Source organism: Mustela lutreola, chromosome 6, assembly GCF_030435805.1.
Source record: "Mustela lutreola isolate mMusLut2 chromosome 6, mMusLut2.pri, whole genome shotgun sequence".
Classification (NCBI taxonomy): Eukaryota; Metazoa; Chordata; class Mammalia; order Carnivora; family Mustelidae; genus Mustela; species Mustela lutreola.
The window spans coordinates 63,837,169-63,857,906 of NC_081295.1; the positions used below are offsets into that span (position 1 = coordinate 63,837,169).

A 20,738-nucleotide genomic window follows, 5' to 3' on the forward strand; every position below is an offset into this window, starting at 1 on the left:
GTGGTTGGTGGGGACAGAGGATGAATGTGCCCATTGCCATCTAGCACCTAATCAAAGTCACATTCACACATAACCCTTTCTGAAAATAGATTTGTCATAGGAAAGGAGAAGGTCTTGTAGACAACAAGTTCATTTTTCAGATATTTCCTAACGTGAACAATCATTTACCCAAGAAGCATTCATGAACTCACAAATCTTAATGTGTTTCCATCAGAAAGTGAATCCCACAAAAACTAAAATGAGATGTTCACTTTCATGAGGTCTCTCAGGAGATACTATATGTCACAGCTCTTTTTGGTGAGGGGACAACTCTCATTTTTCATAAAATTCTTAGATTGTACAAAAACCCTCCCTAGAACTCCTACTCCTTCATCTTTTTCCTGGAGCCATAAGACTAAGCTAAAATTTCAGAAGTCAACTGTGAAGTCCCCCTAAGTCTTTTCTTCTCCATATTAAACCTCCTGGGGTATCTTCAAATGGTCCTGGTGTAAGATGGCTTCACAGATGCTCTCCTGCTTAAAAATGAGGCCTCTGGAGTGACTGTCACACTTGAAGGGGTGGTCTGACATTAAAGAATTATGCAACCAAGACTGGTCCCTAAGGTACACTCTGAACTTCGGGTGATTAAGATCTGTCACTGTTGGTTGATCCCTGGTTAAAAAAATACACACACGGGGCGCCTGGGTGGCTCAGTGGGTTAAGCCGCTGCCTTCGGCTCAGGTCATGATCTCAGGGTCCTGGGCTCAAGTTCCGCATCGGGCTCTCTGCTCAGCAGGGAGCCTGCTTCCCTCTCTCTCTCTGCCTGCCTTTCCGACTACTCAAATAAATAAATAAATAAATAAATAAATAAATAAAATCTTAAAAAAACACACACACACACATACACATACACCATTCTGGTGAGTGATAATGGGGGAGGCTAGGCATGGGTGGGCATAGGGCCCATATGGGAAATTTCCATACCTTTTTCTCAAATTTATTGTAAATATAAAACTGCTCTTTAAAAAAAAATCTTAAAAATGTTTAAGATGGCAGAAGGGAAAGACAAAAATAAATGGGGTCTTTGGTGGCACCATTGAGCGGTCACACCCAAACCAGAAATGCCTGCCTCTAGAATTCTAGTTAAGTGAGATAATTAAATGTGTTTATTGCTTAAAACCAAAATCTGAAAAACAGCAATGCCTAACTTTAATTATATTCTCAGATCAAACGAGCTTAGTTGTAAGTCACAGTGCATTCGAGGCTGACTCACCCTGAAATCCCTAATTCTCATTCGCAAGGGCTGCAATTAAGCTATTCTATTTGAGACCCTAGTGTAGGATTTTATATTTATTCCTGTTAAATCTGTCCTCATCCCATTCCGCGTATGCTTGCAGCCAAGAACCTTTGAAATTCTGACTCATCCTGTGTAAGGACTCCCTCTTTCAGTGGAATGTCACTGAAAATAAGTTCTTCAAACCTTCTCAGGACTCCCTGACACTTGTTCACATCCTCTCAAAAGAGATCCCCCCCCCACCACCACCACACTGTCACACAGTGCATGCCAGGCACCCCGGAGTTAAATTTATATACGCACGTGTTTTTACTTGACGTGATAAGGACTGGAAAGTCCTGCAAGATTGCGAAAGTTCAGAGGAAGTACATACAGGGTGGCAAGAGGAAGGCTCTTCCTCTTGCTGGGACCGCCCAGCAAGTCCCTGGAGTTAAAGTGATAGAACAAGCCCGTGCAAACATGGTTCTGTAAGGTTGGAGTGTTTGGGAGTTAAAAAAGTAAACGGGGGGTGGGGGGGTGGGGGGTGGGGTGCGCACCAGGGTGCCTCTGTTGGTGAAGTGGCTGACTGTTGATTTTGGTGCAGGTCATGATCACAGGGTCGTAGGATCAAGTCCGATAACAGGCTCCAGGCTGAGCAGGGAGTCTGCTCAAGATTCTCTTTCTCCTTCTCCCTGCCCCCTGCCCCAACTCTGCTCTCTCTCTCTCTCAAATAAATAAATAAATAAATAATAAATAAATCTTTAAAAAAAAAAAATAGGGAAATCTGTACATTTTCCTAGAGAAAAGGGAACATACATAGCAGGTCGAAATAAACTCCCATTCACAACCATGGTTGGCCCAATCATGTCAGAGAAAGCAAAGAGTTTTTAATATCACTTACAATGTTTAAAAAGGTCTAATACTAATGCATATTAAAACACATTATCTAATTTCAATCCACTAGAGAAAGAAGAGCCATAGTCTTTTCATTCTTTCATATGTATGAGAAAGACACTTAGAGGATGAAATAGCACACGCTAATGTGAAAAGACATCTGACAAATACCACCAATCCACGGCCACCCTGAACAAACCCCACAGGCCTGTCACTTAAGAACTAAGTCACTTAAAAGCCAATATATTATATAGTCATCACCTTCACACTGTTGGAATCAGACCTATTCTAGATGGTGTAAACTACGAATGAACAAACGCTCAGAGAAGGAAAGTCCTCAACCAATCTGACTTTTCTGATTAGGCTAAATTTTTTCCCCCTCCCATTCTTGCTCTGGAAACAAAACGCATGAATTTGTTCACCAACCTAACTGTAAAATAGAAAACAAGACAAAATCTTTCCAGTTTACTATTAATTCTCCTTCCACGGAACCAAAGATGCTGAATGTACATAAGATTTGGATTGGTATAGAACTTAAGGTGTCTCTCTTGGGATCCTTTGTCCTCCTAAAGGTGGACGTCCCCTGAAGTATTTCATTTCTGTGTGAGCTTAGCTGGGAATCAGTGGCAGACAACAAACGCTCAACAGTCTAATGCTGTGTCCCAAGAAATGCTGGTAAATATATGAAAATTCGGTTATCCTCTGTGGTTATTACCTAGTTCAATCAAATTGTAGTCCAGGTCTTTAAACAGCTATTATTTAAAATGTTACGTATTTGCTATTTCAATGCCAAAGTAGCCTGTTCATTTCTGTCACCTGGTTGCACCCAGTGAGAGCCATACCTGTATTCCCGCCAGAGCATGTTGGGCCAGTTTCACATTCTTGGATTCCAAAGCCAACTGGAGAGGAAGCAAGCATTTCTCCCTGGCAAACACATAAATAAGGACAACATATGAGCTCAGCAAAGCTGGCAGTCAAGTGATACAATCCTTATGCATACCCACTCCCAAATACTGCGACACACATACATAAAAACCATAACTGAGAATAAAAATGCACATGGACTTAAACACACAGAAAAGAAAAAAAAAAAAAAAAAAAACGAAAGAAAAAGAAAAACAAAAAAACACCTGTGCAGAAATGAGAGCATATCGGCACTTTCCTTGGCCACAGGAAGAGCCATCACAAGGACCTTCGAGCAATTGTTTTGGTGTACAAATTATTTTGTGGCAGCAGTCTCACCAGTCTGTGCTCGTGCCTTACTCTCGTAAATGTAATTGCTATACCCAGTACACCTGGGGTGAACAACTCTAGAAAGCACCATTGATATATATTACAATGTTTTGCTCATACCTCTCTCTCGTCTACAAAGTGAATGCATCACCACCACTACTTTGCTTCATCAATATAAATTGAAATTTTATTAACGTGTCAGTTTCTCTCCAACTCAAAATGTTCAGCAACCATTTATCATTTTTAAATTCACTTTTTAGTCTCCATCAGGTAGAGCTGAGTTGTGTGATGGCTTCTCCATAAACATGTTTCCAGGACAGAAATATAAATATCAGCATGTTTGACCAATGAGAGGTCCCTGGTATCATGGGAATGATGAAAAAGATGTATGTGGAGAGGTACTCAGATGTTTTAAAGCTTAAAAAAATAAGTGGGCACTAAAATATGTTAAGAACAAACCAAAAGAGCTGTTTAAAAAACCCATCGTTCTGTTAGAACATTCACTCTAAATAATTAAACAATATCCAAGAATTTTAATCAACCTATTATTTCCCCATGGAGCTACACTGGCACAACAAATGGAATGTTACTTAATTTTACCAGGATCCCCCGCCCCCACTTAAACCACAGCAACCTCATTTTTATCTGTTTTCTATTTTCAGCATAAACTGAAAGATTCATGGAGTATGAAAGCTACAGGGTGAGGCTATGGGATTTCGTCTTTGGAGAACTAAGGGTCACTGTTGTAGAGCACAATGAAACAAAAAGTTAATTATAGCTCTGATTCCTTCCTATCAGAAGGATGTCAGGCCCTGCAGCCCTGCTGCTTTTCTGTGGATCCTCCAACAGCAGCTCCACAACAGATGAAGCAAGAGTCCCAGATCATCCCTGATGCTGGCCACAAAGACAGAACAAAGACAGACTCCATTAGAGAGAACATGAGCCTTCCCAGTCCTTCTCACCTCTCCCCTCACCAACCCAGAGCTACAATAGCCATTTTTATGTGACAGTCAATTAACACTGCAGCCGTTTTTCATTAGACACATCCTGCGACAGATGGGTAAATTACTCAACTATGTTCCTTCCAGCGGGGGGGGGGGGGCAGGGGGGCTGGAATTTTGTCACTGTACCCATTACCACCAGCTTAACTACCATTATAAGGCAAACTTGGCTATGCAGTCAAGTAAAGCAGGAGTGGCTGAATTGTTCCGAAGTTTCCCCCCAACCTTTGGTTTAATCATAACCAGTTTATAAGCTGGACAAATTAACTGGAAAGGTGAATGCTGCTAAGTAGAAATAACAGGCAGATGGAGTATTAACAGAAGAACCACAGAGTCTCATCTGCAAACCCTTGAAACAAATGTCCTTCAGTATTCATTCACTGGGAAAGAACTTTCTACTCATATTTGGAGTCATATCTGCCAATGAAGGCTCAGTACCCATGAGCAAGTATGTAGGTCTAAAACCCCCATGGTCTCACAGCCCAGAGGAAGGAAAGTCTCTGCTGAGTGGCCCTGTGCTGCAAATGCGCAAATCGCACACATCACCCACCAAGGGCACCAAACAAGAGCAGAGGCCACACTCGGCAGCCACAAGGACACTCTGGAAATGCTGAACCTCATAACCTTTGGTAAGCAGCCCTGTGTTGGCATATAAGCAGCTATAGACTCCTATGGCTCTGCTGTCTTCAGAACTAGTCTGTGAAATCCTCCTTCCACTTTCTCATCTACTTCCACATTCACACCATTTGTACCACAGACCTGAGCCAAGCTGTGGACAAATGTCAGCCCCTGCCCCCCAGGGTTGTACCATGATTCTAGGGGACATCACTGTGTGGCCTGCTACCATTGCTAGTCATGGTCACCGGACAGGACTGAAAGATGTAGTGGTTCACTAGATTTGGGCTGAATTGAAAGGTATCAGTGTTTAGGGGAAAGAATCACATAGACCCGGATTATTTTAAATTGTATGATCTCAAGATACTTAATTCTGTTGGCTCTTACTTCCCAATCCAGAAAAAGGGCATCTGATGACCAGTCCTACAGCGTAGCACTAAGGAGTACAAATGATGTATCAGGGGTTGGCAAACTTTTTCCATAGAGAGGCAGGTAATAAATATTTTAGGTTTTCTGTTCACGTTGTCTCTGTCCTAAGTACTCAACTCTCCCATAGTTCAAGAGCAGTCGTAGACAATACAGAAATCAATAAACATGGCTATGCCCTAATAAAAATTTACAAAAACAGGCAATGACCAGATTTGGCCTACAGACTCTAGTTTGACCAGTCCTGATACAGATAAAGGCAGCACAGATCATGATTTTCCATAGGATAATAAGATCTAATCTTGTCAGAGTATGTAGCAAGATTTTGTCCAGGATATGGAGCTAACTGTCCTGGGAGGACTTTGACAAAACCAAGTTCTCTCCTACAGAGAAATCTTTTAGGACCAAGATCTCTCTTAGTAAATACTGTGTTTTGAGAAAGGAGACGGAGTTCATCTAGGTGTGAAGCCAAGGCACTCCGTCCATCCACCCATCTATTCAACCAACATTTAATCACCAGCAAGACTCCATCAGGGTGCTCAGAAAAATCTGGCCAAAACCACAACTGATCAGATACTTGCTTTCATTTCATTCAAGGAAAGATAGAAAAAAATGAATAAAATTAGCCCTTATTTCTCTGTTTAGTGTATCTGTCACTTCAACCTTAAATAAGCATTCTTATCTGGTTTTACATTTGAGAAACTGGAGGTTCAGAGAGGTTCTCTAGCCTGCCCAAGGCTGTATAGCTAAAATCTACTGGATACAATCCAAATGGGATTTGATCCCCCAAGACCAAGTTCCTTCCAACACCTTTTAATCTCAAAAGATCAAAGCACAATTAGAATCGATCTGTTTCCTAACCTTTTCTGGATCATGAACGTATCTGGCACATGACCCTCTTCCTAGGAAAAGTACAGAAATCATGTTGAGGACTCATGACCACCCCCCGAAACGCCAACTTCACATGGATCCTAAGTTAAAAGCCCCCAACTTCAAGGGAAAGGACCCTGCCCAAAATGGCAGAAATTTTGACGGGTCAGGGAAGAGGGACAGGCTCCTTGACTGGGCTTAAGAGGTGATGTTATGCTGAGCCCTGGGGCAGAGAAGGAGGGTGTGTCTGTGTGTGACACTCTCTTCAAGATCCCAGGTTTCTTCTCCCCTCAGACCCAGCAATGCCCTAGATTAGCATCACAAGCCTCAGCTCCTGACTTCAACAGGAAATGAACACATGGGAAATGAAAGCAGCTCACAGGCATGGCTGATTTCATTGTTTGCTCTATGGTTCCATGAAAACTCCACTGTCTTAGTTTTTTTAAGTGATTTTTAACAAAAGAGAATAACAGGCCTGTTAATTGGGTCTCAGGATGAAATTTATAATGAAGTTGCAAGGTGGCACACACCCGGTCCCCTTTGCCCGTTCTGTATTAGAATAAATCATCTTTTGATCTTTCTAGATGCTGCCTCATTGGGAAACGGGCATACCAAATATTAATATTCAGTTACACTAAGTGATTATTTTTATGCACAGGCATGTGCAAGTTCCCTCTAGCCTAATTAAATAAGGGCCGTGGCCTCAGGTTCCATGTCCTGACATGCAATTATTCCACAAAGAAGAAGAATTAGCAGTGTTGCATATGCATGTAGAACTCATCATCCCACGACACTGTGTCTGGTTGTATCAAGGAGACTAAACCTATTTCTTTTACTGTGTTGTCAAGACCATCCTTATTGGGCTGGAAGAGAGCAATGAACATGGGGCAGTTGAAATAGGTCAACAGCAGGAAGGTTAGGATTTGCCAAAAATCAACTTTCAATACCAACTTCAATATGAACTTGAAGTAAAACCAAATCAGTTCCTCAATGTTGGGCTGATTCTTCTTGGATGAACACAGGGACACTTTAGACTTGTAAGGTCTGCTGACTCTCCAATTCTAGGATTCTAGGATCCGAGCCATTTATTCAATAATTGCCTGAAATGCTTCATATAATAATCATGGCTCTGATGGAAAATCAGAGGCTTATATGTGCAAATGCCCATGATCACATGTTCATCTTTCCTATTTTATTTAATTACAACTTTTGAAAGTAGAGATTTAATTGCCAACAAGGTGCAGAGATAGGAGATAACCTGTTCAAGGTCCCATGTTAGTAAATGAAACAGCTGTGATTTAAACTTGGACCATATGTGTCTTCAAGACCCACAGCCTAGGCCTCCCCAGTGCCTTCACCAGTACACAGCTCCCCACCAACTGCAGCATTAAGACACATGGCTTTAAAAATAGCAGTTCAAATGATTCCCAAGTAAAAAGACTGGGGCAGGCATCAAACAAGTAATGTAAATTACCTTATTTTGAGTGACCATTGATGAAGCAATGCATTATATTTGACAGCTGGTATGTATTTATGAGAAGGTATAGACAGTTTAGATGAATGGGAAAGTGTGGCTTTAAAACCAACTGCTGAGTTCAAGCTATAGCCATCCACTTTTCCTAGTGGCCACAGACATTCCTAATTTGAGTTCAGGAGGTTTTTTTCACTGCTTCCCCTCCACCCTTGTGTGACACTTGGGACTTTATTATTCGTGTTTATGAATACCGAGGCTGTAAAGAGTTTGTATCAACACCGATGAATTCTCATTGACTAAGGTTCGCCAGGGCCAATTTTATGGAACCAATTGGAATTTAATTGGTTCCTTAATTCACTTCCTCTGCTGTGCTGTTAAATAGGTTTCCATTGTATCATGATTTTCATTTCTATTTTAATAAAATTATTTTTATCAGTATCAATCTTTTATATTTCATACCAAAGATTAGATTCACCCTCTAGGAACTTCTTTAGGCCCTATGAATGCGACTATAAGCAACTTAAAATTCCTTCTCTCCTGCAGCCCTTCAAGATTTCTTAGCAAGCCTCCTGCAATTATTAAGTTGAGCACATGAAATTACCATTTTTGCAGGTTGGAAAGGGTTGAATATCAGAAATTTTATATGATTTAATCTATTCTAAAAATCCCAAATAATATAATATGGTTATGCTCATATTTTCTCTCAAAAGAAATATTTTCACTGTCATTTTGTGATAAAAGGTTTACATGTACCTAAAAACATTCAAACAGTACAGAGGGACAGATAGGAATGAAAGTCAGTTAAGGTACCCTCCAAGACAGAGTGAGCTGAATGTTGGCGGTGGGTGTTTTTAGAGAGTGGCATGGGGGAATTGTTTTTTTTTTTTTTTATATATACTTTCTATTTGTATCAATTTTTATATAACTCTAGAATATACTTGCATAATTTGAACAAAATACTTTTTAAAGCCATAAAGCCATTGGCTCCTTACAAAAATAATCATCATTGCATTTCCTTCTGTTCAGCTCAAAAAGGTGAGTGCCTTTGCTTGTACTTAGGCAAAATATTAAATATGGAACTAAATTTTCTCCCATTTCTTACTGGTACTCACACTGACAATCCATGTATTCTTGTTTGATTATTATTATTATTATTTTTAGAGACAGAGAGAGAGCATGCATGCATGCACACACATGACTGGCTGGGGAGGAGGGGTGTGATAGGAGAGGGAGAGAGAGAATCTTAAGCAGACTCCACATCCAGCATGGAGCCCAATGATGTGGGGCTCGATCTCATGACCCTGAGATCATGACCTAAGCCAAATTAAACAGCTGGACTTGTAACTGACTAAGCCACCCACGTGCCCCATTATAGTCCATATATTCTTTTTTTTTTTAAAGATTTTATTTATTTTATTTGACAGAGATTACAAGTAGGCAGAGAGGCAGGCAGAGAGAGAGAGAGGAGGAAGCAGGCTCTCTGCCGAGCAGAGAGCCCAATGCGGGGCTCGATCCCAGGACCCTGGGATCATGACCTGAGCCGAAGGCAGAGGCTTTAACCCACTGAGCCACCCAGGCGCCCAGTCCATATATTCTTTATAGCAATTATACCTGCTGCTGTTGTTGTTGTTGTCACCCATAAAGAAAGCCTTCATTTATACCATAGGCCACACTATGAAAATTGATTTGCTTTTGTAATGAAAAGCATACTTAATTGCTTGTAGTTGTCCAACAGTTGTCTGAAAAGTTGTAAATACTATCTGGATTTTTTAAAAATTTAATTAAAAAAAATTTTTTATTATGTTCAGTTAGCAAACATATAGTATATCATTAGTTTTTGATGTAGTGTTCAATGATTCATTAGTTCCCTATAACACCCAGTGCTCATCATAACGCATGCCCTCCTTGATACCCATCACCCAGCTACCCTATTCCCCAAGCCCCTCCCCTCAGAAACCATCCGTTTTGGAATCCAGAGTCTCTCATGGTTTGCCTTCCTCTTTGATTTCTTCCCATTCAGTTTTCCTTCCTTCCCCTGTGGTCCTCCATGCCATTCCTTGTGCTCCACATGAGTGAAACCATATATAACTGTCTTTCTCTGCTTGACTTATTTCACTGAGCATAATCCCCTCCAGTTCCAACCATGCCTATGTAAATGATACGTATTCATCCTTCCTGATATCTGAGAAATATTCTATTACATATATGAACCATGTCTTCTTTACCCATTCATCTGTTGAAGGACATCTTGGCTCTTCCCACAGTTTGGCTATTGTGGACATTGCTGCTATGAACATTGAGGTGCATGTGTCTCTTCTTTTCACTACGTCTGTATCTTTGGGGTAAATACCTAGTAGTGTAATTCCTGGATCATATTGCACTTACAGTAGCACCAAAACCCAGAAGATACCTAGGAACAAACTTAACCAAAGAGTTAAAGGATCTATCCTTTAGAAACTACAGAACACTTATGAAAGAAATTGAGGAAGACTCAAAGAAATGGAAAACATTCCATGCTCATGGACTGGAAGAATAAACATTGTCAAAATGTCTAAGCTGCCCAGAGCAATCTATACTTTCAATGCCATCCCTACCAAATGCCACTGACATTTTTCATGGAGCTGGAACAAAGAATCCTAAAATTTGTATGAAACCAGAAAAGACCCTGAATTGCCAGGGGAACGCTGAAAAAGAAAACCAAAGCTGGGGATATCATGACACCTGACTTCAAGCTATGTTATTACCTAGATTTTACCTTTGCCATCTGATAGATCTGATGGATCCTCCTCTCTAGTAGATGGGTATATGAATGGAGGTAGGTTAAATTTGTTCAAACTCTAGAATTTACCTTGAAAATCATATTTTTCTAACATATAAGAGCCAAACTTATTTTCTTCACATTTTTTAAAATAAAAGAAGTCAATTCAGAAGAAAAAAGCTGCAAAAGAATAGAAAGTAACAAACACAAAACATTATCTTGTTACATTTTTGTGATGGGACAATGGTAAACCCATTTACCTTTTTAAAAATACAGAACACGATGGGTCAAGAAAACAATTCATAAAGGAGAATGCATTTTTATTTATTTTGAAAATACCCTTTTCCAGTTTTATTTAGACTTACTGACCTATAACATTAATTTTAGGTATATGGCATAATGACTTGAAATATATGTATACTGCAAAATGATAGCCACAGTAAGTAGTTAACAGCTAATACCTCACATAGTTATATTTTTTTCTTGTGATGAGAACTTTGAAGCCTCTTAGATGAGAACTTTGAGGCCTCTCTTAGAAACTTTCAAATACACAACAGTGTTGTTAATTATAGTCCCCATGCTGTACATGACATCTCAGAACTTAATTATCTTTGGAAAAAAATGAAAAACACATCATGGCTTGATATTTTCCCCCACAATCTGGTAATACTTCTGCCATAAGATAATAAGATATACATTCTGTATAATTAAGTAGAAAAACACTAAGTTTTTTTTTTTAATTTCTAGAGGAAAAGAGACATGAATCTCACACTCATCACAAGGGAGGCTGCTCTAGAATTCATCTTTTTCTATAACTATTGAGTGTTTATTACGTTCAGGGCATTGCACTGTGCACAGAATACATAACAGAGGGAAAAGCAGACATCATTCCTGCCCAAGATAGGGGCAAGTGTCAGTTCAATCTTCTGATCTTCAAAAAGAAGAAAAACGACTGACAATGTTAGCATCAAGGCTATTAAGGTGAGCTGAGCCTATAAAGACAAGCAAGTCCAATAAAAGGATCAAAGCAAGTGGCCTTCTCTTTCCACCAGACACAAACGTTGTATTAGACACAACATATTGGTTTTTCTTTGGCTCGAGTGTTCTGTCACAGCCAGCCAGATGATCTAATTGATACATGAGGGAGGAGCCCCACTAGTGTAGAACGCCATTTATTAATAAAGGCTTCAGTATGCTGGGCACCAATTTAAGAGCTTAAGTTATAATATAATCTGCTTTAAGCTTCATGCCAAGCCAATGAGAAGGGACAAAAAATACTGGCATTTATTGATGAGGGACAGGAGCATAAGAGAGAAAATCTCACTCCTGGAAATGAGGTGGGGCACAACATAAGCCGTGACCTCAAGCTCCTCGGCCACAGAGGACCTTAGTGGTTACCATTTGTCGCTCTCAAACCCTGTTCCAAGACAGAGTTAAGCTTTTACACCCAGTAAGCCTGTGGAGGACCTTTCATGAAAGACGAATGAAAAGCCCAGCTCCTTTCTTCCTGTCCATGGTCAATCCAATATTTCCTCACATCATCCCCCACGTCAACCATTTACACACAGACTTGTACATTTTTCCACTGCGAAGCACTGTAAACTCTTTCTCACCTCCATCAACACACTTAGCGATTCCTCACAGAACCTTTCCCTGGGGCCCCATGAAAGGTTTATTCTTTAACACTTTCAAAAAAAATAATTTGTCAGTAGCTATCCAGAGCTTACGAACGTGAGTGTGGTTTCATCGAGGATTTTCTATTCCATGAAACCATTCTAAAAAAATCATTATACATGAAGCGAAGGTTTAGATGCAAAGGCTTTTTATTGTCATTTTATTTATAATGTAAATAAGGTTAAAGAAATCATGGCACATTCATAGAAGGGAAAAATAGATAATAATTAAAGGTATTCTGGAAAGTTTTCATTGACACAGGAAAGCGCTTTGAAATCTTATGCCAAAAATTTAAAAATGAAAATGCAATGGATCACCATCAGTGGTGTCACCTAGAAATTTCCCCCTATGTTAATTCAGCGGGGAGCCTGCTTCCCTCTCTCTCTCTCTCTCTCTCTGCCTGCCTCTCTGCCTACTTGTGACCTCTGTCTGTCAAATAAATAAATAAAATCTAAAAAAAAAAAATGCGATGGAGAATATATACTGTGTATATACATGGCCCCACTCAGAAATAAACCATTACTATAATTATAGAATAGGTGGAGGAGAGAGAGAAGCTAGTAAGAAATTCCTCAGAACACATCCAAAATCTCTCTCTGCCTTTTGGGAACATGGATGATCTTGGTTTTATTATCATGTGTTTCTACATTTAAACATTTTTCAAGACTATATTACCTTTAGAAATAAAATGTGAAGCTAGCTTTGTACTACACGAGCAAAAACACCGTCTCACTTTCCTTCAAAGCTTTTGGCCTGGGTCCTTGAATGGCCGTGTTTCCCGTAACAGCTTTCATCTAATCCTTCCTGAGCTGCTTCTGTGCCAACTTCTCATACTCTGTCAAGTCACCACCCTTCCCTCTTTATCAAAAACTGGGCCACAATTCCTGGAACAGTTTCCCTTCTCCTTTCCTCTAAGACATTCTTTTGCCATCTTTCGAACACTTCCTGAATTCTTTCTTCTCCCTCAAGTCTTTTTGACTGAAAATAGGCTTGCTTGTCACCCTAAAATATAATTACCTTAGTCATGTAATCTAAAATAAGTATGCTTAATTTCATTTTGCTTCTTTCTAGGACAGATTTTCCCAAAATCAAACTTTTGGGCTTATCATGTAAATACACCAACAGCATGAAGCCTGCCTCTAGGACCGGTTTTGCCCTACACCATAACACAGAACCACATGCGTTTTGATACTTAATGATTTTTTTTTTTTTTTTATGATGGAAGTGTTCCAACTGGCAATCAAGAGGTAGGACTCTGCCCAGAATTTCTGCCATGAAGAGGCAAAAAGCAATAAACCACCAAAACAGAAAGGATCGCTAACTCAAATATTCAAATCTTAGGGAAGAAGAAAAAGTAGCTGGACAATACAACATAATCTTTTTTATGTGCTGACAATTTTATGCACATAGGTAGCTACCTCATGAAAAATAACAATTAATGGTATAAATATCTTTCAGAAAAGTCTATGTAAGTAGTACTTGAAAAGGCAAACCAAACCAGTCACATTGAGACAAAACTGTGATTTATGTTTTATTCAGAACTCAGTGGCGTGTTAAAGTTCACAAATAATATAGATCTACACATTTTTTAACAGCGACTTCTCGTCACTTAAATGCCATGATAGTGCAATTACAGGACTAAAAGTAAAGTGACATTTTTCTGTGAAATAGAAATTGCTGGTTGTGATGTCAAATGCCTTTAAAAAACCAGTACATTGGCAGGTCAGCACAATGGGCAGAACTAAAATTTGTATTCCTCAATTGTCAGTAACTCCCTTGTGAAAAGTACATAAGATTCTTAGTATTAAAATGGTCTTTCAAAAAAAAAAATTATCTAGCCTACCATGTATGTCCAGACTCTGTATGAAAACTTAGGCTTATAATGAAAAGATACCTTGTTCGTGTGCACATGGAAACCACAGCCTCAAAGAAGGAACAAACATGGGATAATATTAAAAAAATAGATAAGAAAGCAATGCACACTTTATTAAGGTATAAACAGTCAACAAGGAATGTATAACAGGAGTAGGAGAGATCCTGTCTAGAAAAACTCAAGTGTCTTCATGGACAAGGTGATATTTATTTGGCCTTGAAATTGGGGGTGTTGTATGGGACTTGGTAAGCCAGGGAAAGACATACTATGCTGAGGTTGTACGTGCAAAGGCACAGAATGTGTTCATTATGACTGGATAAGTCATAGTGGGAAGACTCATGAGAAAGGAGCCTTACCTTTGGTAAGGTAGATTCTAAACAGCTTTTGAAGGGTCTTTGCATGCTATTCCAGAGAAACTGGCCTTTAGCCAGTTGAAAATGAGGAGCTAATGGAAGATTTTTAATCCAGGGAAGATTGCGACCTCAGACATTTTCTACCAAATGGAACTCTGGCTACAATGTAGGGAATGATAAAAAGTAGACTATCATGGAATAAAATTCTAGAGTCCAGTGAATCTGCATCAAATTCAGGCTCTGCCAATTATAATCTGTATACTTAGTAACCTCTGAAACTCTGAAACATTTTATATATGGACCTAATATTACCTACTAGAGAAGTATTACAATGATTAGATAAAAAAACTACATTAGAAAAATTCCTGATTCCTTACCCTAACATTTACAGTACTCCTGAAGTTTCCTGGCCCAAACCCCTTCTTTTGCCACCTCTGGCTCTGTCCTGCCCCACAAGGGTCTCATAGCATGGGTCTCAAGACTACAAGCTATGCAAACAGCTGCTGTTTAGCCTGCCCTTGGGCCCAGACATGCAGACTTCTATGGCATCATCTGCCTTCTCAAAGATAAAGCCATGTCCACATGCAGTTTTGGGAAGGAGGCTCGGCATAGTCTAAGAGGCAGGGAGTTTAAGAGGGAATTCTGAGGTCTTAAGTGCCCAGAGCAAGAACTGAGGGAACAGGGTGGCTTCTAGGTGGAAATGTTCCCTCCACCTTGATGAGGACAAGAACGGGGCCTCTACAACATGAGCCTAGAGAAGGGTCACACTTCTCCCAAGACTTATGGTGATATGACAGTGCTTAGCATGTTGCACATACTCAACAAATTATTATTGTCTTTGGTACTTTTTCTCACTGTCACCACTTTCTTGTTACTATAGTTTTGTTGTTGTCATCACTATTTACTGGAGGCAGCAAAGCCTGGAGAAAGGGACTACACTGTTATAAGGGCCCAGTGCTGAAAGTACAATGCAGTTAGGCCATATTCAGGAATGGAAAGGAAGAAATGGAACCTAGAGATAGTATAGAATTGGAGTAGAGAGGACCTACTGGAAGAACAGTTTTGAGGATGGAAATGGGATGGATGATAACTGTATATATATTATGGAATTTCAGATTCCTTTGGGCATCTAAGTATTGGTAAGTACAAAGCTGGATGTATTGGTTTCGAGCTCAGGAATTAGAAAATCTCCATCTTAAGGTAACTGAAGCCTTGGAAGTGATTAAAGCTTCCAAGGCAAAGTACAGGAAGAAGGACAGCAGAAGGACAGAGCTCAGAAAAATCTGTCCAGTGAATGAAGAGAATTAAGGATGCTAGCAAAGAAGACAGAGGAAGCTGTGATGCATAGAAAGATGGCAGAAGGGAAGCTGTCCTTCAAAGATATGGCCATTCAGTACTAGTACCTACTAATCACTGAGTGCCTGCTCTTGCCAGGCATAAGGACTGGCCATACATCCATGATCTCATTTCATTGAGTACTTACAAAACTGTGATTACTTCCTCATGATCAATGAGCTAACAGACTCAGAGATGGTAAGTATTTTGTCCCATGTCACTTAGCTGCTGTACAGTATTAGGTCCCATTAGAAAAACAAGGAACACTTTGGTCATTGCTCTAGAGGAGATGTGGAAAGAAGTAGTAAGCCCATCCATCAGAGGAAGCTATGAGCTGGGAACTTTCCCATAATGTTAGAACTCATTTAATCCTCATGAGAACTTGGACGGTGCCCATTATCAAGTTCATTTTACAGTCCAAGTCAAGGAGGCTCCCAAAGTCACATACACATGAACAAAAGTGGTAAATGGATGAGTCGAGATTCAAATGTAAGGACTATGCAACACGAAAGCCTTCTCTCTTTCCTAGAAGCATGTTACTACCTCTCCATCATGAAGAAGCAAAAGATAAAACCAGAGGAGAAAGGCATCTACAATATGGAGACAAGCACAGGCATCCCTGCAAATTAGCCAAAGTAATAAAATTTTTTTATTTTCCAGGTGACCTATGTTCTCCCCCCAAAACAACCCAGCACATGAAAGCCAGTGCAATAGTCCCCACTTTTCTCAGGAGAGGTACATCTGAAAACTTTTTCCATCCGATTAGCACACTCAGATATAAAATGTATAGGTCTTTAGGCCACAGAAAATAGAAAAATCTGTATCCTTTACTGTTACTGACTTTTTATCTACAGCAATAAAGTTTTCAGCATTAAATTGTCAAATTTAGTCCATGATGTAAAACCTAAGCATCTGGCTAGTTTGAATATAGGGAAAGGCCAAGAACAATACATTAAAGCTTAATCTCCAGTGTCAAGATAGACTGTACCATTCAAAGCTAACAATCCTTCATCACAGGCATGCTCAGTGCTTTTAATTTTTTTTTTTTAGTCTTTATTAATTTTTTATTTTTTATTTTTTTTTAAAGATTTTATTTATTTATTTGACAGAGAGAAATCACAAGTAGATGGAGAGGCAGGCAGAGAGAGAGAGAGAGAGGGAAGCAGGCTCCCTGCTGAGCAGAGAGCCCGATGCGGGACTCGATCCCAGGACCCTGAGATCATGACCTGAGCCGAAGGCAGCGGCTTAACCCACTGAGCCACCCAGGCGCCCTAATTTTTTATTTTTTATAAACATATATTTTTATCCCCAGGGATACAGGTCTGTGAATCACCAGGTTTACACACTTCACAGCACTCATGCTCAGTGCTTTTAAACGTCATGTCCTCTTTATTTACACATCTATCCATCTTTACAAATTCTACCCTCCTCCATACTTCCGCCTGACCCTACAAGCATTTCTAGAATCCCTCCTGGCTGGGTCAGGGCCTCCCCTACCCTACAGGATAAAGTAGCTGGCTACACAGGTGGTCAGGGATATTGTTAAATAACTGCGGAGGGAAATATATTCACCTTCCTTGGCTCAAAGTCAACTGGTAAGGAAGGTCCTTGTGAAATCTACTAAGCAAGTGAAGTGCCTTACTAATATTACAATGGCATACTACACCTTAAAATTGAGACTATACCTTTCTTTTTTTTTTTTTTTTAAGATTTTATTTATTTATTTGACAGAGAGAGAGAGAGAGTGTGTGTGTGTACAAGCAGGGGGAGCTGGAGACAGAGGGAAAGGGAGAAGCAGGCTCACAGAGCAGGGAGCTTAATGCAGGACTTGATCCCAGGACACTGGGATCATGACTTGAGCCTAAGGCAGATGCTAAATGACTGAGCCATTGAGGTGCCCCAAACTGAGACTATACCTTCAAAGAAGAGAAGCTCCCTAGCAGTTTATGCCAATTTTTAATCAATTACTAGAACAATGAGGGAAATACTAAAAACGACTTTTCCTATGGTATACCAATTGGATGGAATTTTAATAGCCTTCAAAATGTTTTTAAAGAACTCCTAGTGGCACTTGAAAATTGTTTTCAATACTAAATGAAACTAGCAAGTTACAAAACATTACACACCTTGTGACCTAATTTTTAATTTTCATGACGTACATTCAAAAGGAAATAAACCAGTGTTAAGATTTATTATCTCTAGATGATCTAGATTTTGCATCCAGCTGTCAAGGATGGGAGTTCAGGCTTAACCATTTATTACTGGGTCCTAGCTGTTTCATACCTCAGTGTCCTCATCTATAACATATAGATGTAATGAAACCTATGAATAGTTCAAATAACACTGCATTGTACCTCAAGAATTACATTTTGAATGTAGGCTTTTGAATTTTCTACAGTATGAGCATACTTTACAATGTAAAAACCTTCCTTCCCCCCCGCCATGAGTGTGTCATTTGTGTATTCTCTTACTTTCTAGATAATTTAAAACATGTATATTTCATACGGTAGGACACAATGATTCCATTTAGACCTATCTCTTCTGCCACTCACAAAAATTAACTCAAAATGGATTAAAGACTTAAATGTAAGACCTGATCTGCTAACCTCTCAGAATATAGAAAAAAAGTCCTTGACATTGGCCTTATCAACAATTTATTGGATAACAACCAAAGGCACAGACAACAAAAGCAAAAACAGACAACTGGGGGATCAAACTAAAAAGGTTTTCACAGCGAAGGAAACAATCAACAAAATGAAAATGCAACTTACAGAATGGGAGAAAATATTTGCAAACCTTTTATGTGGTTGAGGTTAATATCTAAAACAAGCAGGAAATGTATACAACTCACTAGCAATCATAATAATAATAAACAATCCTATTAAAATGGGCAAAGAAATGGAAAAGACATTTTTCCAAAGAAGACGTATGAATTTTCAGCAGGTACATTAAAAGGTTGCTCAAAATCATTAATCATCAGGAAAATGCAAATTCAAAATAACAATGAGACATCACCTCACCCCTGTTAGGATGGCTATTTTCAAAAAGAGATAACAAGTGCTGGTGAGGATGTAGAGAAAGGGAGCGCTGTGCTCTACTGGTAAGAATGTAAATTGGCACAGCCATTATGAAAAACAGTATGGAGCTTCCACAAAAAGTTAAATATGGAATTACCATATGGCCCAACAATCCCTGGGCATATACCCAAAGGAAATGAAACCAGTATCTCAAAGAAATATCTGTATGCCTATGTGTGTTGCAGCATTAGTCACAATAGTCAAGGTATGGAAATGACCTCAGTGTCCATCAACAGATGAATGGATAAAGCAAATGTGGTATCTATCTACCTAGATATTGATATATAAATATAGATCTATACATAAATATATAAAAATACAGATATCTACATATGTACCAGATATACCTAGGTACCTATACTTTAGATATCAAGCATAAATACACAAACACACAATGGAATATTACTCGGCCATGGAAAGAAAGAAATCCTGCCAAGTGTGCAACATGGATGAAGCTGAGGACGTTATGGTAAGTGAAATAAGCCAGAGTCAGAAAGACAATGATTATAGAAAATGATTATAGATCAGGACAACAAACGGTCTCACTTATAGGTGGAATCTAAAGAAGTCTAACTCAAAGAGAGTAGAATGGTGGTCACCGGGGGCTGAAAGGTGGAGGAATAAGGAGATGTTGGTCAAAGGGTACAAAGTTTCCATTAGAAGATGAATAAATTCTGGGGATGTAATGTACGACATGGTGACGACAGTTAGTAATACTTTATTATATACTTGAAATTTGCTAAGACAGTAGATCTTAAATGTCTTCCTAACACAAAAAATTGTAACTAAGTGAGGTGATGGATATGTTCATTAACGTGATTGTGGTCATCATTTCACAGTGTATACGTATCTCAAATCATCACTCTATATGTCTTAAGTATATGCAAATTTCTTTGTCAATAAAGCTGGGAAAAGCCACTGAATACCTTTTTATATTTTGAAATTAAAGCCTCTGTCCCATTAAACGCCCCACAGTTCTTTCCCCGTCATCATCAAAAATCACGTTCGGCCACTCACGTACAAAGATCACGTCCCTTAAAGCAATACATTTTGGCAATGAGCATCAGAGAACCATGATGTAAAATTTATTCCCATAAATAGCAACTTCTCCCAACAGTCATGTGTGTGTAGTGTTTCAACCACTGACTATCCCAAAAGATCCCACTCTGTAAGCGCTCTCGAAAAATAAGCCTTGGGTGAGAGCCAAAAAGAACGGGTTGTTTCCTTATTAGCCGTCTGCTTTAAACATAATGTAGATTTGATGCCTCCCCTCGTCCCTCCTGTAGACTCCGATGAATAAGATCCATGTTAATCTGCCACTCAGCAGCCTCAGGTCTGGCAAAATCTGATAAGAAGACAAGACTGCTTCTTGGGATAAATTTAATTTTAAAGGTTGGGATTGTGTCTGGGCGCTAGTTACCCTTCAGCCTGCTAACCTGCCTTGGAGCCCAGGCATCCTAAAAGCAGCTGTGTTTGCAGCAACACATCACCAAGGGGCTGCTTTATTCCACTCAAGGTGTTTATCGACTCTTACACACCCACATGACCTTCCTAAATGAAACACATACTGGAAGAAAAACAAACATGCCCCGTATTTTTTTTTTTTTCTTTTTAATGTACTGAAGAAAAAAAGCAGCAACAGATGGCTCTCTTAGTAAAATGATTATAGATCAGGACAACAAACCCTGCCTGACAACCATCACAGGCTGGCACGTGAACACGGGACTTCAGACCACCAGACCAGGAGGGCCATGGTGGTGCTCCTTTGCCTGATGGTGTTACCATGAGTCGGCCTGGTGTTACTGTCGCCAGCCACAGCCTCCAGAGATCACGGGGAGTGAATGCCACACAGCCAGCTGCTACAGGCTTGGCTCTCAATGGCCTACATCCAAATAGGGACTTG

General features: G+C 39.6%; 1 protein-coding gene across 4 annotated transcripts in view; it reads right to left on the reverse strand.

Annotated features, from left to right (window-relative positions):
• ARFGEF3 (ARFGEF family member 3) overlaps window positions 1-20,738 on the reverse strand; it is a 178,936-nt gene that overhangs the window by 131,353 nt on the left and 26,845 nt on the right. For all 4 annotated transcript variants that reach the window (XM_059177442.1, XM_059177441.1, XM_059177440.1 and 1 more), the window contains exon 3: window positions 2,989-3,070. In XM_059177442.1, coding sequence (XP_059033425.1) covers window positions 2,989-3,070 — 82 coding nt within the window. The remainder of the gene's footprint in view (window positions 1-2,988; window positions 3,071-20,738) is intronic.